Source organism: Hyaena hyaena, unplaced genomic scaffold, assembly GCF_003009895.1.
Source record: "Hyaena hyaena isolate Hyena2069 unplaced genomic scaffold, ASM300989v1 scaffold_768, whole genome shotgun sequence".
Classification (NCBI taxonomy): domain Eukaryota; kingdom Metazoa; phylum Chordata; class Mammalia; order Carnivora; family Hyaenidae; genus Hyaena; species Hyaena hyaena.
Window position 1 is genome coordinate 562299 of NW_024081403.1, and position 19044 is coordinate 581342.

At 34.5% G+C, this 19044-nt stretch overlaps 1 protein-coding gene across 1 annotated transcript in view; it reads left to right on the forward strand.

Moving 5' to 3' along the window:
* Nucleotides 1-19044, forward strand: part of RNF180 (ring finger protein 180) — a 171959-nt gene that overhangs the window by 14290 nt on the left and 138625 nt on the right. The window contains exons 2-3 of the mRNA XM_039218651.1: nt 6953-7048; nt 8631-9590. Of these exons, the coding sequence (XP_039074582.1) occupies nt 6953-7048; nt 8631-9590 (1056 nt within the window). The remainder of the gene's footprint in view (nt 1-6952; nt 7049-8630; nt 9591-19044) is intronic.

Consider the following 19044-nt stretch of genomic DNA (forward strand, 5'->3'; position numbering starts at 1 on the left):
AGAGAGAGAGGGAGATACAGAATCTGAAACAAGCTCCAGGCTCTGAGCTAGCTGTCGGTGCAGAGCTAGCCCGATGTGGGGCTCGAACACACGAACCATGAGATCATGACCTGAGCCGAAGTGGGACGCTTAACCTACTGAGTCACCCAGGCGCCCCTGAGGTACAGTGAAATTAAATCAGAAAACAATAGCAGAAAGTTATCTGAAACATTCTCAAATATTTGCACATTAAAAAACATACTTTAGAACTCAAGGTCGAAGAAGAAATCAGAAGAAAAATTACAAATACTTGAAATTGAGTGAATAGGAAAATACATAAACTAAATTTTGTAGGATGCAGAGAAGGCAGTGATCCCAGGAAACATTAGAGTGTAAGTGCTTCTATTTGAAGAATGGTCTAAAATCAGTAATGTAAGCTTCCAACTTGGTAAGAAAGCAAAAGAACAAATTAAATCTAAAGTAACAGGAAGAAAATAACATGTATCAGAAGTTAATAAAAACGAAAATAGAATGAAATTAAAGATCTATTTTTGAAAATTATTTAAATTAACGTGTCACTAAGTAGAATGAATAGGAAAATACAGATAAAGCACAAATGACCAATATTAGGGAAAAGAAGACACATCATTTTAGAGGCAATGACATTAAAAGAATAACAGAATGTAGTGAAAAATTTTATGAAAAAATGTGGTAATCTAGATGAAATAAAACTTTAAAGAGATACAAATTATTTAAGTCAATCAAGAAGAAATAGGGTTACCTGGGTGGCTCAGTTGGTTAAGTGCCAATTTTGGCTCAGGTCATGATCTCACAGTTCGTGGATTCCAGCTCCACATCGGGCTCTGTGCTGACAGCTCAGAGCCTGGAGCCTGCTTCAGATTCTGTGTCTCCCTATGTTTCTGTCCCTCCCCCATTGTGCTCTGTTTCTCTCTGTCCCTCAAAAATAAATAAACGTTATAAAAAATGGAAAAAAAAAGAAATAGACTTTATGTACAGACCTAAATCAATTAAATGAGATGAATTTGAGATGAAAACCTGTCCTCCTCATAAAACAAAAAGCAAGTATTCTTTTTTTTAAAATTTATTTTTGAGAGAGAGGACACACAAGCAGGGGAGGGGCGGTGAGGGGCAGAGGATATGAAGCTGACAACAGCAAGCCTGATGTGGGGCTCAAACTCATGAACCAGGAGATCACAACCTAAGCAGAAGTCAGACACTCAAACAACCAAGCCACCCAGTGCCTCCTGCTCCCCCCCCCCCACACTGCTCCAAAAACATAAATAAAACCTATAGGTACAGATGTCTTTTCTGGTAAACTGTGTCAGACGACTAAGGAAGACACAAATGCTTTCAAAAAACTTTGTAAGATGGAACACTTCCTTCCCAACTCATAAGGCTAGTATTATAACTCTTTTAAAGAATAGATATTACTAGAAAAGACATCTACAGATCAACACCTCTTATGAAGATAGTATCAAAAATATTTAATAACATATCAGTAAACAAAATTTAGTAATATGTTATCATATATATAGAAAATGCTAAGGAATTTACAAAAAAACAACCAAGGAGTGAGTTTAGTATGCTTGTAGACTATAAGGCCAGTATGGTTTTTCAACTCTATTTATTTATTCATTCATTCATTCATTCATTCATTTATTCATTGTGTATTGTCAAGTTGGTTTCCATATAACACGCAGTGCTCATCCCCACAAGTGCCCTCCTCCATCCCCATCACCCCCCTCCCCTCCACTCCCATTAGTCCTCAGTTTGTTCTCAGCATTCAAGAGTCTATCATGGTTTGCCTCCCTCCCTCTCCCCCCCCTTCTTCTCCCACACAGTCCTCTGTTAAGTTCCTCCTAATCCTCCTATACATGCAAACATATGGTATCTGTCCTTCTCAGCCTGACTTATTTCGCTCAGCATAACACCCTCATGGTCCATCCGTGTTGCTACACATGGCCAGATTTCATTGTTTCTCATTGCCATGGAGTATTCCATGGTATAGGTAAACCACATCTTCTTGATCCATTCGTCTGTTGATGGACACTTAGGCTCTTTCCATGTTTTGGCAATTGTTGAGAGTGCTGCTATGAACATTGGGGTACATGTGCCCCATAGGGTCATAGGGGAGTTGTATTGTTAATTTTTTGAGGAACCTCCACACTGTTTTCCAGAGGGGCTGCACCAGTTTACATTCCCACCAACAGTGTAGGAGGATGCCCATTTCTCCACATCCTTGCCAGCATCTATAGTTTCCTGATTTGTTCATTTTAGCCACTCTGACTGGCGTGAGGTGGTATCTTAGTGTGGGTTTGATTTGTATTTCCCTGATGAGGAGGGATGCTGAGCATCATTTCATGTGGATGTCTGGATGTCCTTTTTGGAGAAGTGTCTGTTTATATCTTCTGCCCATTTCTTCACTGGATTGTTTGTGTTTTGGGTGTGGAGTTTGGTGAGTTCTTTATAGATTTTGGATACTAGCCCTTTATCTGATATGTCATTTGCAACTATCTTTTCCCAATCTGTCGGTTGTCTGTTAGTTTTATGGATTTTTTCCTTTGCCGTGCAGAAGCTTTTAATCTTGATGAGGTCCCAATGGTTCATTTTTGCTCTTGATTCCCTTGATTTTGGGGATGTGTCAAGTAAGAAATTGCTGCAGTTGAGGTCAAGGAGGTTGTTTTCTGCTTTCTCCTTTTGGGTTTTGATGGTTTCCTGTCTCATGTTCAGGTCCTTTATCCATTTTGAGTTTATTTTTGTGTATGGTGTGAGAAAATGATCTAGTTTCATTCTTCTGCATGTTGCTGTCCAGTTCTTCCAGTACCATCTATTTCAGCTCTATTTAAACCAGCCACAGAAGACTGTGGTAAGCAACTGGTAAAATACCAGTTATGGCAGGATCAAAAAACATGAACAATTTGGGATTAATTTACACATTACGTAATAAAAATGGTTTAGCATTCAGAAATCAGTCAATATAATTCAATGTATAATAGAATACAGAAGAAAAAATGAACATTTTAATGCATGTGGCACAGTTATATTGATAAAACTCAATACCCATTCATGATAGAAATTCTCAGAAAATGAAGAAGGAAACTTTATCAGCTTGATAAAAGGCATCTGAAAATGCCTAAATTACAGCTAAACTCGGGTCAAAGATGCTTATTTTACTCTGTGATTGAGAAGAGTAAAGAGTAAAAACGAGTGTTTATTCTTAACATTTTTTAAATTTTAAAAATTAAAAAAATTTTTAAATTGGCTTTTTATTTTTTGAGTGTAGTTGACACACAATGTTAAATTTTCGTATCAAATACAATTTTTATCTCTAGATAGATCATTTGTTTAGTGTTATATTAAGACTTTTCTGTTTTTGTTTTATTCATGCTTTACTTTTAATACTTGAACATATTTATAATAGCTGGCTTAATGTCTTTACCTGCTTATTCAATCATTTCCACCTTTTTCTGGGTATATTTCTATTGATCGATTTTTCTGTTGGGTATGGGTCATTTTTGCCTTGCACATATCTAGTAATTTTTTTGTAAGTTGGACATTTAATTTTAGTACTATTGAGTGTCTGAATATTATTGTCTTCTTTTAAAGAGTGTTTTAGTAGGCATCTAAGTTACTAATGATCAAATTTCATTCTTTGCAGGCTTATTTTTAAGTTTTTGTAGGTTGCTTTTTAATAGCCTTTATACTAGTGCTAATTTAGTTCTACTCTTAAAGCAGGACTCTTTAGAATCTACTAAATACTCGAGCTGTTCATTGAGTTCTTGCTACTCTGGCTAATTGGAGAGAGCAAGAATATCTTTCCAGCTTGCTGTGAGCCCTGTGTGAATAGTTAAATTTACAGCTCACTAGCAGATGTCTTTTCCTTGGTAAATTTTCTTTATCTGGTTTTCTGGTATTTCACCATGTGTTCATATTGGTATTCAACCAAAGATTTAAAGGAATCTCTGTATTTCTCTGGAATGTGTATCTAAATATTTGTAGGCTTCTCCTTGCCAGTACATTGTCTGTAAACTCTAGTTATTTAGCCTCTGTACACTTGGGTCTTCATTTTACCAGCAAGGCTTCTATGTTCTTGACTTCCTCCTCCCTTCCTCAAGATTCTAGAAGTTCCTTAGGGCAGAAATCAAGGGTGATTTTTAGGCTTCCCTCACTTATGTTTCCCTTCTCAGGGACCGCAGTCCTGAACTTTATTTTGTCCAATTTTTAAAATACATTTCTTTAGTGTTATCTATTATAATCCTGAGAGCATATTTAATTCCACTTATTTCAAGATTGCCAGAATCAGAAGTAATCATTTTCTTTTTATTTGAACTAATTTTTAAATAAAATTATAATTCTGTAAGTATAATTTAATATATTCTCGCATTAAAACAATTATGAGAAAGTTAGTTTCCTTTTAGTAACTCCTACTCTTGGTCTTTCTTTCTTCAAGTCTAACCAATGTTATCAACCTGGTACCTGGCCTTTTAGGAGTTTTTCCATCCATTTATGTTTGTTTTCATAGAAAAGTCCTAATACTGCTTGTTTTTAGGTTATATATGCTTTTAATATCATAGTTCAGAGTTCATTTATTTCTCTTTGACTTGATTTCTTTTTAAAGAAGAGTATGTAGTAGAGATGCATCTTATTAGTACAAACAAATCTAGTTCACATTCTTTTATGCTGCTGTAGTACTGTATTTAGCAAAAATAGAGATTGGTCCTCAGTAGCTCATCTTCTGGACTTGCTGCAAATGCTTTGTGTCTTTTTTAGGCATTTCTGGCCACCCTGGAATGTTGCTCCATTTCTCTCTTATCCAAGTACTCTTCTTGCCTGGAGACAGACAGACTTATTTTCCACCCCTGATTGTTACGCAGGACCTTTTCTGTTTCTGGTTTTCACGTGTGCGACGTGGACATTCTTTGTGTTGTTCTCATCTGTTATGTACTTGGAACTTAGATACACTGTGCTTTCATTTCTTCATTAATCTTTCACAGGTTCCTTATAATTTCTGATTATAAGAATCATAATTTATAATTTATAAGAATTTAATTTATAAGAATTATAAAAATCTCCCCATCTTTATTTCCTAATTCAGCTATTGGGTTCTTTTTGCAAATGTCTTGCATGTTCTCTGTTTTGAGACACAGGATAGACTGGAATATGTATTCACTTTACTGTCTTGAAACCAGTAATTACTTGACTCTGCCTGAATTTTTCCATCTTCCATTTTATGAGAATCTTGAATAAAATAAACATTTGTGTGCCTTCCCAACATTCTTGTGAGGATACATGTGTTGGGGAGCAGTAAGGTGATTGAGTTAGAGATGGTTCATATTATCTCCTCCTCTCTTCCTCAGTTTGCTTCCAGTCAGTAATATGTTCTTCATTTTGGTATGGACCTACCTGGTTCTTTCTCATTATTCTCATTTTTGACATGGTAAGTTGCATTTTGTTAACCAGAATTAAAGTTCAAGCATCATTAATAAAGCTGTAAAATAATGCTTTGGCCCACTATACGCCTTTCTGAACAGACTTTTTATTAGTCAATGAAGTATTTTCAACTTGTGTTGTAGATTTTTAAAACATTAGGATTGGAAAATTTTGAAACCCTTTAACAAGAAAATTTTTTCTCCATAGTAAATAAATGTATATAAAACACAATTGTGTATAGTATACAAAATAGTGAAATGTGGTCTAGTGTAACATTAGCTCATGTCCTTTCCTCTTTTAATTTACTTTGTGATTTTTTTGAGAGCCTGACAGAAACTAGATTAAGATGGCTTCTTTATAGATCTTTCTGATATGTAAATATATCATACTGAAACTTTTCTTGTATATGGTACCACCATTTAATATCTTAATATGTATGGATGGAAGAGAAAAGCAATATAGGGCCCAGAGGGACCAACATGGGAAATTAACCCTAAAAATTCAGGTTGATCTTGGTTCCAAGTTACAATGTCAGTTATTCAGTGAAAGATTCTTAAAGAGATTAAGCCTTGTCTCATTTTTATCACTGTGAATACAAACTTAGAAGGGATGTTTAGTAATTTCCTTGTTTATTTTGTTAATCGAATTATAAAATCTAGTTTTGTACCTCCTTGGGAAATCAAAAAGAATTGTGCAACTTGGAAACACTATGTCTATGTAAAATCTCATTTTGGAAATGGGTATTTGGGCAGAAGCCTTATTTTTCCCTGTTATTCTCAAGCAAATCTTTGTCATCATAGAATGAAATTTTGTTAGCAGCTATCTAGAAGTGTTTTACAGGTGAAGAAACTGAAACCCAGAGAGGTAAAATAATTGGCCTAAGGTTTACTAAGGTAGTAAAGAGTCGTATATCTCCATGCTGGCCTGTCCTGCATTTTTATGATACATATACAGCTTCACCTATATATCATAGTTTTTTCTACACATCTATTTCCGAAAGCCCAAAGTATATCTCTTTGAAATTTTTTGTTCTAACACAGCTGAATTTTAGTTGAGACTTTTCCAGCTGCCTACACAATTCTTTTTTCTCCCCCATCCTCTTGTACTTTTCTTGAGTATCTTGATAGATTATATACCAACTCCTTTTTTCAGAATGAAAAGCCTAGGGAAGTTGTCATGAATGGCACTATTTTTTCTTACACACAAGAAAAAAGAATAGGGTGCCAGATTTGCCTTTTGAGTGACTTACTGCTAAATTTTAAATGTAATTCGATGAACTCAATGAAATGGAGGGCTTTTTTTTTTTTTAATTCCCAAATGGTTATTCCCTGAAAAACTGGTTGTTGTTTTTTTTTTGTCTTTGTGGGTTTGTTTTGAGGATAGGAGTGAAGAGAGAAGAGCAGTGTATGTTTTCTTCCCACTTAAAACTACATTTATATTTTTGTGTTTTACTCATATGTGAAATTGGTTAAATAAATCCATAACTTGGTAATGACTGATATCATGCATTTTTACACAACAGGATAGACATGATTCACTGGATCATCAAAGTATTTGTCATGTGTGGCACATGGATATAGAAGCTCTTCCAGAATGGATAGACTGCCTAATACAAAAAGTAAGTTCTTTAGTTTCTGCGTAAAATTAGAAGTAATCCTTTCAGGTTTTCTCATCCTCATTCTAGAGCTATTTTTTTCTTGAATACATTGCTGCAAGAGATAAGAAATGGTGTGTAATGCTTGATTACATTTACTGGCTTCTTCATTATTCCTGGAGTGTTTCAGGTACTTTCCACCCTCAGACTTTGAACTTGGTATTTGCCCTGACTTGATTGCTCTTCCCCCAATTAATCACCTCTTCCATCAGTTCCATACGTCTTTATTCACAATGAGGCAATGCCTGTGCAAACTATTGTCCTTCCCCATTATTACCACTCTTCACACTTCCTTTCTTCCTTCTCTGATTTATATATCTGTTTATATTTTACATACGCACACACACAATAAGTAATATATAGTATTTGTAAATATGCATAAGTGTATATGAGATATGTAAATATAAGCATTGTGGACGTGCACACACACACACTTACCCACATACATAAATATGTATCCTTACTGGTCTTGTTAATTGCCTAGCTCCCTATTAGAACATAAATCTCATACAGTCAGAAGTTTTTCTCTTCTGTTTATACACTGAGAATAGTGCCTGCTGAGTGAATGAAATACTGTGCATCAGTCTTGTGTGTACACACATATGAAATAAATTAGGTAATTAATGACTCTCAGTAGTTTAGTCGCAATCAAATTACCACATTTTTAAGTCTCCTTGATGAAATATTATAAGGGCAGGAACTCACTTTGCTAACATTATGGTATTATTTCTCACAATTCCAAACACCCATGTATTAGAAAAATATAAGTAATATGATTTAGGAAAAAAGATAATTGCCATTCTCCAGTGACTTTTTTGTTGTTGTTAAAAAATAATACCTGATCAATATCCCTTGCATTCATTCTCACATTGTAATGATTTCCTGGGAACAAGCCAGTACGCTGGTTTTAAGTGTCCTGAACTTTACAAAATGTATTAGGATGCTGCAGATGTTCTACTATCTCTGTTGAAAAAATAATTTTAAGCTAGTTCATTATTAATTTCCCATTTGAATATAGAAACTGTCCTCCGATGTATGCCACCAGTATCTTTTGGTTGTATGTAAGAAGGCAGGAAGAGCTTTATTCTGTTGGTTGGATAAAGTTCCCTCCCACAGTGTTTGGTATGCAAGAAGTGTATCAAAACAGACACTTTTCTGTGAGATTTTACTTGCAAATTAAGCTCTGCAGACTGATTTGCTTCCTGGTTCCATAGTGTATTTTTCTTTTCATTAATTCACACTGTATCCATATTCAGCCTATTGTTTAAGAATTCAATACTCTGAATTCTTCAGAGTATTGTTGAGATGGGCATAATGTGCAGTATGTTATCATTCTAGAACTTTGGAGTTGCTTATCTCTGTTTATTAGAAGGCTTCTTTCCATTTACTGTTCTGTCTACTAATCAGAAAACGGAAAGCTAGTCTTTCTGTGGCATAGAAAACTTTCATGTGGCTGGCTTATAAAACAAAACAACACTAAACAACTCACATCCTCTTTGGTTACTTACAATGAAAGCATTGTCTTATTCTCCTTTATTACCTGTAGGCCCAGTGGACAGTTGGAAAACTGAATTGTCCTTTCTGTGGGGCCCGTTTAGGGGGCTTTAATTTTGTCAGCACTCCAAAATGTTCCTGTGGCCAGCTTGCAGCTGTACATCTCTCTAAGAGCCGGACCGACTATCAGCCAACACGAGCAGGCCGACTAATGAGACCATCGCTGAAATACTTGTCACATCCTAGAGTTCAGTCAGGTTGTGACAGGGAAACTCTGCTGACAGGTGGCACCTCCAAAAACCGAAATCACAGGCTTTTAAATATGGCCCAAAATAATAATGGCCCTGGAAGATTAACAGAAGCACTCTGTCTTGAGGTACGGTCTACATATTTTCAGATGAAGAATGAAAAACTGCTCTTCAAAGCATCAGATCCAAAATACCAGCTTTTTGTTCCTCAGCTTGTGGCTGGCAGATGCACTACAAGAGCTTTTCATAGGAAATCACATAGTTTGGATTTGACCATCAGTGAGAAACTGACATTATTACCCCCTTTATATAAAATACATAGTAAGACTACAGCCTGTCCCAGGCTAAATGAAACACAGCCTATTCACCTTTCAGGCTTGCCTTTAGAATCTAGTAAAAATAACTGTTCCTTTCAGATTTCATCCAATTTTGATCCTAACATGCTGCTGCAAAGGTTTTCAGTGGCTCCCTGTGAGACGCAGACACAAAGAGGAGGAGAATTTCAGTGTGGTCTAGAAGCTTCTGCAGTGTTCTCTGACCATGCTAGTTCTAACAGCCTGGCTTTCCTGATGGACCTGCCCTCCGCTGGTCGGAACACGCTGGAGGCCTCAGGCCAGGATGAGCACCTGTCTCCACTGGACTTCCTGCGCTCAGGCACTTTCTCCTTGGGCGCCATCAGTCAGAGGCTCAAAAAGAGAGAGAGGAGCAAGTTGAAAAATCTGAGAAGGAAACAACGAAGGCATGAAAGATGGCTACAGAAGCAGGTAATTTTTAAAAGAGTTTCCTAAAAATTCTGTGTTCTTAATATTGTGGTCTGGGGAAAGGAGCTAACCTTGGATCTCTCTATTATGAAAACATAGTTTTAATGAGTATTGAAATGACGTTTCTTTCTAGGTAAACTTAATAGTCATGTACCTCTCTAATGATTGACAGATACGAGCCTGTTTCTGTGCTCACATGTCTAGAAAATGTCCTTTTGTGATGTTTTCCCCAATTCTAATATTTTATGCAAATGCTAATCATGATAATTGAGATGAAATTGTCATATTATTTTAAATTTCTTCATGTTAGGATTGTTTGCAGTGATTTTATTTCAGGTTAAGTTGAAACGAAGTAGTTTTTCTAATTAAATCCAATCTAGTGGCAAATTCATGGACTTTGATCACTTTTTGCTTAAGTGGATATTTTCAAGGAGCCTTATGTAATTATGTGTTCATATGATCCAAATCTATTTTACTCTGCTAAATTGTGAAATTCATCTTGATAACAATTGACCCTTACTATAATTTTATAGGAAAGTGTACTTCTCTGTGGTTTAAACTTCTGTTTAGAAAGCGGTTGTGTGAAGGCATTGAACAATAAATTGCAGGTACTGAGGAGGCCAGTTAAAGTCAGTGAATGAGGTGCTCTTGAGAATTGGAAAGTTTGAGGACCAGTATTTTCTGAGTAAACTTTTTTCAAAAATTGCCTCTGTTATTTACTTATTAATAATAAATAGCAGTCCTTATTAATCAGTGTGCCAAATATTAACAATGTCCTCAGAGCTTAAATATAGAAAACTGCATAATAGTTCATTATTTTAAACAATTAAGTGAACTCATTGTTTATGATTCTAGTCAGAGATTGAATACAATAAAATTACTGCATCGAGTGCTTCATTCAGATTAATTGTTTTTCATCATTTGGTAAGATAGTATAATTATAGGTCATTATTACATTTTTGACTGGATGCTGACCAGAGCATTGCAGTTAGATTTATTTGCAAGTGATGGCATAATGTGGCATCAAGGCATATACTGTAGATTGTAAACAATATATTTTAGCACCGTTATAATATACTTCACAGCTTAATTGATCAAAGCTGTGAAATACAGTGTTTTTAATTGAAATTTGATTTAAACCCATAGATAGATTGGAAATGATCATATGTTAAAGAGAATATTCAGAAATAATACCTGAACAATAAGGTAGAGAACTCTGAAATAATTCTTCAACAAATAGAAACTTAAGAGAAGTATAATTATACTTGCTCTCTACTATAAGTATATGTAGGCAACATCTTTGCAATTTAAAAAAAACATGTTTGGTACTTAGGCTGGGTACTTCTGAAAAGTTCAGGTTTAGAGTAAAGCAAGACCAACATCAGCGTTTTTTGTTTTTTTGTGTGTGTGTGTTTTTTTTATGAAGTTACTTTTATTCATTACATATGTGTAATTTAGCCAGCCTGCCTGTTTAATCAAAGTGAATGAATTCTAGTCAGATCTGTGACACGTCAGGGTAGGGGGTAATGTGGCAGGACCCGCACAGGAGCCGTAGGCAAACAAATGCCGATCGTTCTTGTAGCAGAAAAAATTGACAAGTCTGTAGGAGCCTGGAAATGACATGAGTTAGTGATGTGAGTGGTGAACATAGAAGATATAAAGATAAAGTTATCCCTTGTTAATGGTAAATTTTTTTAAGTTTAAAATAATTGTTTGGGAAATCTAGATTTCTGACTTTAATTTGATATTTTTAATGATTTTTCCCCCAAACTAGACATCTTTATGTGGCATTTATCCATTGTTAATGACACTAGAGAAAGTTATTTAAAGTTTTGAAGCTTCGGGGTATAAATGATATTAATATTGAAACCGAAAGTACAGCTAATTTTCAGTGTTTTACTCAACAGATGTTAATTAAGCATCTACTTTGGGGGAAATTGGGCTGAGCAAACTTCTTTTTTTATTCACTATAGTCTTTTAGGGTTTTTTGTTTTAGTTTTTGTAATTATTATGCGATAAAATTGATTTATTCTTGACATATGCGCTATGATCTAAATACACAGATTCATATTAACAGCCACCACGGTGGGGATACAGGACAGGTCTATCAGCCCCCCAGTCTCCCTTGTGCCTCTGTAATTGTGCCTTGATTACATCTTTATAATCATATCTTTGTCTTACCTCTAATCTCTGAAAAACACTGATCTATTCTCTATTCTTTTAGTTTGTCTCTTTGATAATGTTATAAAATAATAGTGTAATGTTATAAAAGAATCATATAATATATAGCCTTTAGACACTGGCTTCTTTTACTCAGTACAGTTGCCTATGGGAGCCATCCAAGTTGTTTCATATATCTACTGTTCTTTTTTATTGTTCAGTAGTTTTCCCTTGTATTAATAAACCAGTTTGTTCATGCACCTGTTGAAGGCAGGTGAGTTGTTCCCGTAGTTTTGGCAATTATGATTAGAGCTGTTGGAAACATTGCTCTAGGGTAAACATTCAGGAGCAAGATTACTGGATCGTATGGTAAGCATATATTTAACTTCATAGGAAACTGTCAAATTGTTTTCCAGTTTGGAAAACAGCTATGCCATTTTGTATTCTAAGAGAGGATGTATGGGAATTTCCTTTGCTGTGAATCCTCACTAACCCCTGGTAGTCTCAATATTTTTTATATTGTCATAAGTAGATATGTAGTTGTATCACATTGTGGTTTCAGCTCACAATTCCCTAATGGAATTTTCCTAATGATGTTGAACATTTTTCATGTACTTATTTTTCCATTTGTATGAAGTGTCTGTTTAAATCTTTTAGTCATTTTTAATTGGGTTGTGTTTTTTCTGCTGAGTTGTAAAAGTTCTTTGTATATTTAGGATGTGAGTTTTTCTTTGCTTATGTGATTTGTAAAGGTTTTCTCTGAGTTTGTAGCTTGTCCTTGTATTCTCTTAACATTTTTTTCCTGTAAAGAAAACATATTTAATTTTGATGAAGACTAATTTCTCATTTTTTAAAAATAGATTATGCCATTGGTGTCATATCTAAGATCTCTTTTGCCTAACTCAAGGTTATAAAGATTTTCTGTGGTTTTTGTCTAAAGGTTCTATAATTTAAGTTCCACATTAAGAACTAGGATTCATTTTCAGTTTATTTTTTTAATAATGTGTGAGGTTAGGTCAAGGTTTATTATCTTCAACAGAGATGCTGGATCGTTCCATCACCATTTGTTGAAGACACTGTCCTGTCCCCACTGAAATGCTTTTGCAGCTTTATCGAAGATCAAGTGGCTGTGCATGTGTGTGTCTATTTCTGGACTCTCTGTTCTCTTCAGTTCACTTTGGTGTCTCATTGCCAGTAGTCCTTTGTCTTAGTTATTGTGGCTTTATAATGAGGCATAAAAGAGGATTCTAGGATTCTTCTAATTTGCTATTTTTCAAACTAGTTATTTTATTTATTATAGTTTCTTTGGCTTCACATAATAACTCAGAATTGGCCTGTTTATGCTTACAAAAAGATCTTGTTGGTATTTTAATTGTATTATCTGAAATCTCCAGATCAACTTGGGGAAAACTGAAATCATTACTGTGTTGATTTTCTTAATCCTTGAGTGTGGTATGTCTCCTTTTACTTAGGTCTTTGATTTCGTTCATCCATATTTTTGTACTTTCTATCATTCAGAGCTTGTGCGTGTTTTGTTAGATTTATACTTACTTACTTTTTCGTGGTGTTATTTGTTTAAAAAAATTATTTGACATTTTATGTTGCTAGTGTACAGAAACACAATTGTTGTTTTGACTTTGTATCTTGATATGTTGAAGGTACAGGTCTCTGACATCTTTTGTAAGATTTATGTCTGAGTATTCATATTTTTATACTGTTATTAAATGATACTGTTTTCTTAAATTTCAATTTCCAGTTCATTGATAATATGTAGAAATAAAATTGGGTTTGTATGTTGATCTTGTTATCTTACAACTTTTCTAATCTTACTTAGTAGGAATAGTAGTCATTTTATAGATTCCATTGTGTTTTCTACTTAAATGATCATATCTGCAAATAAAGACAGCATTACTTATTCCTTTCAAATCTGGAATTTGTTTCCATTCTTTGTGTTTCCAAAGTAGTAGAACATCCAGTAAAATACTGAGTAGAGATGAGAACAGACATCCTTGCTCTTTTCCAGATATTAGGATGAAAGCCTTCACTCTCTCGCCAGTATGATGTCAGTTTTAGGTGTTTCGTAGATGTACTCTACGAGGTGGAGGAAGTTTCCTTATGTTCCTAGTTTGCTAAAGTTTTATTTTAAATGGATGTTGAATTTTGTCAGGTGTTTTTTCTGCATCGATTGATATGATTAATGCATTTTCATTGTTAATGCTGATGTAATCAGTCCCTCAGTAAGCACCACTTTATTATGTTGTATTCTACTCTACTTGCAATGTTTATTTGTGAGGTTTTGTTTTGTTTTGTTTTGTTTTTTAACCTCTCTACATGAAGGGATTTGACCTGCAGTTTTCTCTCTTTTTGTACTGTCTTTGTGTGGTTTTGATATCAGGACAGTACTGGCCATGTAAAAAGAGAGGAAATAACCTTTCCTTGTCTATTTTCTGGAAAATGTTATTTTTTCTTAAATATTTGGCAATGAAACTTTCTGGGCCTAAAGATTTCTTTTTTGGAAGTTTTGGACTATGAATTAAATTTCCTCAGTAGTTAAAGGACAATTTATGTTACCTGTTTCATTTTGGATATGTTTCAGTAGTTTGTTGTTTCCAATTAATTATCTAAGTTGTAGAAATTATGTGTTTAGTATTGATAATATTACTATATAGTTCTTTTTTTATTTAATGTTTTTTAAATTTATTTTTGAGAGTCAGTGCAAGCAGGGAAGGGTCAGAGAGAGAGGGAGATACAGAATCCGAAGACAGGCTCCAGGCTCTGAGCTAGCTGTCAGCGCAGAGCCCAACGCGGGGCTCGAACCCACGAGCCGTGAGATCATGACCAGAGCTGAAGTCAGATGCTTAACCGACTGAGCCACCCAGGCGCCCCTATATAAATTCTTTTAATGTCCCTTGGGTCTGTAATGATATCCCCTTTTCAATCATTACCATGGCAGTTTGTTTGTTTGTTTCTTTCTTTTATTTTAGTTTTGCTAGAGGTTTATTGATTTTATTGATCTTTTCAAAGAACCATTCTTGGGTTTCAATTTTTTTTCTGTTGTTGGCTATTTTTAAGTTCTTAATTCTACTCTTACCTTTAATATTTTCTTCCTTTGCTTTGACTTCATTTTCTTGTTTTTTAGAAAAAAATACTTTGTGATAGAAACTTATCAAGTGGAAATTTGTTTTTATCATCTAAGCATTTAATGCTTATAAACTTCCCTTTAGTTACTGCATTACCACATCCTGTGGCTTTTATGTTGTATTTTTATAATAATTCAATTCAAACTATTTTCTAATTTCCTTTGAGACTTTTTTTTTCTGGCCCACCTTGTTTGTCTAAGTGATTGGTGTGATCATGAGAAAACTGAAATACTAGCATTTTGAAGAAATGAATCAAAAATTTCTTCCTGGGGAAAAATAGTTCTTCTTCTGGATTAAGGAAAAGCAGAGCTGTCTCTAGTATAGTTGCATAATATTTTTTAACGTAAGTCAATGTAATATGAATAAAATAAATTATCTCTTTAAGACCCCAGGAAACTATTGTGAAAACAGAATTTATTTTACATTTCTATGGAGTGTTGTACATGAGCATATAAAATTATTGACCAAATATCATGGTTTCTAATAAATCATTGAACCATCTATAATGACTATGATATATTGTAGTTATACAACATAATTATATTAAATGAGTTCAGACACATTTAATCCAATTAAATAATTAAACGAGTTAAGTGTACTGTATTATTACAAAGGTATGATTTAGACACTTGGGAGAAGAGAAGCCAATAAATTATATTAAAGATCTGCTTATTTTAGCTTATCTAGAAAATATATTTTCCACAAGACACTAAATTTCATTTTCATGGATTTATACATAGTGATCATTTTGAACCTTGCATAGATTTTAAAGGAGTTCATTTAATCATTTACACTTGATTTGTCATCTTCACATTATGCACAAATCATATTCCAAATACGTATTTGGTTGTCTCTTTAAAAGAGGAATTTTTGCAGATCTGAATTATAATAGTAATCCACCTATTGAACAATTATTCCCTATTCTTTTTCTTTGTGCAGCAGAAAAGTAGTGGTTTATTGAAAGAAAAAGCTTTAGTAATGAAGATCTGACATTTATAATTATATGACACAGATTTTACTGGTTTCATTAAACATAGAAACAGTCATGAAATGGTCTTTTAGGAAAGAACATCATGACTTTTAGTAGTAGTATTTATTTCTCTACTTTGTGTCAATTTATTTTTTCAGTTTAAGTTTGTCACTCTTCATTTTCTTTTTTTATTGACTTATGATTAGCATACAGTGTTATTTTAGTTTCAGGTGTACAATATATGAGAACAATTCTGTTCATTACTCAGTGCTCACCAGGATATGTGTACTCTTAATCCCTTTCATGTATTTCACCCATCCCTCACCTATGTCCCCTCTAGCAAACATCACTTTGTTGTTTGCATTTAAGAGTTCGCTTTTGTTTGTCTCTTTTTTCTTGTTTATTCATTTGTTTCTTAAATTCCACATATGAGTGAAACCACGGAGCATTTGTCTTTCTTCGTCTCATTTCATCTAGTATTATACCTTGTAGGCCCATCCATGTTGTTGCACATACAATATCCCATTCTTTTTTATGGCTGAGTAATACTCCATCGTGTTTGTATGTGTGTGTACATATACATGTATGTATACATATACATACACACCACATTTTCTTTATCCATTTATGGAGGGATGTATACTTGGGTTGTTTCTCTGTCTTGGTTCTCATAAATGATGCTGTAGTAAACCTAAGGGTACATATAATTTTTTGAATTAATGTTTTTATTTTCCTTGGGTAACTATCCTGTAGTGGAATTACTGAATCATATGCTGATTCTATTTTTGATTTGCTGGGGAGCATCCATAGTGTTCTCCATAGTGTCTGCACCAGCTTGCATTCCCAGCAACAGTACACGAGGATTCCTTTTTCCTACATATTTTCATCAGGATTTGTTATTTCTGGTCTTTTTTAGTTGAGTCATTCTGACAGGTGTGAAGTGATATCTCATGGTAAATTTGATTCTCATTTCCCTAATGATTAATGATACTGGACATCTTTTAGGCTGCCTGTTGGCCAGTTCTCTTCATTTTATTAGTGAAATAACATTTAGGGCTTGCTCAAAAAGTTGATACTTCTAAATTGTTTCTACCTTCCAGGAAGTCACTGTCAGATGAGAGAATAAAATGTAAATCAGTTGTCAATTTAAATAGGCATAACCAAATATCTTAACTTTGTTTTCCTGCTATTTCAACTGATTTCAAAATATAGGTAAATGAATAACTTTGGAGCAAAGTATATAGAATTGATAACTCCTTTATCTTAAAATCTAAATTTTCTAATGCTTAGCACAATACTCTACACATAGTAGGTAATCAAGAATTTTTTTTAATAAAAGCTCTTTTATTTTAGAATAGCCCTTAGATTTTTTATAAAAGTTGTAAAGCTAGTGCAGAGAGATCCCCTATGCTGACACCTAGGTAACCCTATTATTAATAACTTATCTTAGTATGGTACATTTACAGTTAATAAATTAGTATTGATATATTGTTATTAATTAAAGTTTATACTTTATTCACAATTTCATAGTTTTTACCTAAAGTTCTTCTTCTGTTCTAGGATCCTATCTAGTGTACCACATTATATTACATTTAGTTACTATGTCTCATTACGCTCCTCTTGTCTTTGACAGTTTCTCAGACTTTCCCTGTTTTTGATGACCTTGACAGTTGTGAGAAGTGCTGATTAGCTAGACTGGGATTATTTTTATACAGTGTTTTAAAGTTTATTTATTTTGAAGAGAGCATGATCAGAGAAGGGGCAAGGAGAGAGGGAGAGTCCCAAACAAACTCCATGTGGTCAATATGCAGTGTCCACATGTAGCTGGAACTCACAAAACCGTTAGATCATGACCTGAGCTGAAATTCAAGAGTTGGATGGTCAGTCAACTGAACTACCATGGTGCCCCTAGACTGCGATTATACATTGTGTCATGGGTCCCCAAGACTACCTCCACATTCGATGATTCACTAAGAGGACTCACAGGACTCACCCTATAGTCATACCCACTTCTCTGTTATTAGTATAGTGTAAGGGTATATAAACCAACATCAGCAAGGGGAAAGGTGCATAGGACAAATTCTAGAATTTGCTTCCAGGTAGAGCTTCCAAAAGTCCTGTCTTCATTAAGTTATGTAAAATGAACTTAGTTCTTTCATCAACAAGTTGTGACAACATGTTCAATGTTGTGTGCCAGGAAATATTATAGACTCAATGCCCAGGGTTTTTATTGGAGGCTGGCCATATTGATACGTTCTGCCTGCCACATACCAAAATTCTGGACTCCAGAAAGAAAGCAGGTAATCAACATAAACCATATTTTATGTTTAGACATTTGAAGCCCTGTGAGCTCTTCTTATCAGTTCAGGTGATGAGCCCTCCAGAAATTAAAGTGTTCAGATGTCAATCAAGGGCCCACCTTGTAAGTTGATAGACTTGCTATATTAACATGTGTTTTGTACATGTGTTTTGGGGAAGAAGACCACAGAGGTAAAATGCTGTATTCATGATGTAACACATTCTATCAAGGATATATACTACTCACATGACGTATCAGTATTGATGTTAGCCCAAGAACGTTTTGAAATGGGGAAGGGGGGATAATAATAATTATCACACCTACATATCCCTTATGTATTAGTTTTCTATTGCAGCTATAACAAATAACCAAAAACATAGTAGCTGTAAACAACATAGTTTTATCATCTTATAGTTCTGGAGGTCACATTCTGAAAATGGGTTGTTATGGGGCTAAAATCAGTATGTTGAAAGGGTTGCCTTCCCCCTGGAGGCTCTGGGGTGGAATCTGTTACTTGGTCTGTCTCTGTTTCTTGGCTTGTGTCTTCCTTCCAGCAGTGGAATTATTCCAACCTCTGCTTCTTCTGTCACTTCTTCTCATTGACCTATTTAGGGGCCCTTGTGATCCTGGAATATCCAAAGTAAAGTCCCCATTGTAAGGCATAAGTGAATCACAACTGCAAAAGTCCCTTTTGCCACGTAAGATAACATATTCAGAAGTCCAGGAATTAGGACATGGACATCTTTCAGGAGTCATTATTTTGCCTACCTTGTTAAGCTTACTATAGACTGGGTATTTTTCTGAGCTCTTTATTTCATCTAATTCTACAACATTTTATGAGATAAGTTCGGTTGCCAACATTTTGTGGATGGAGTAACCAAGTATTAG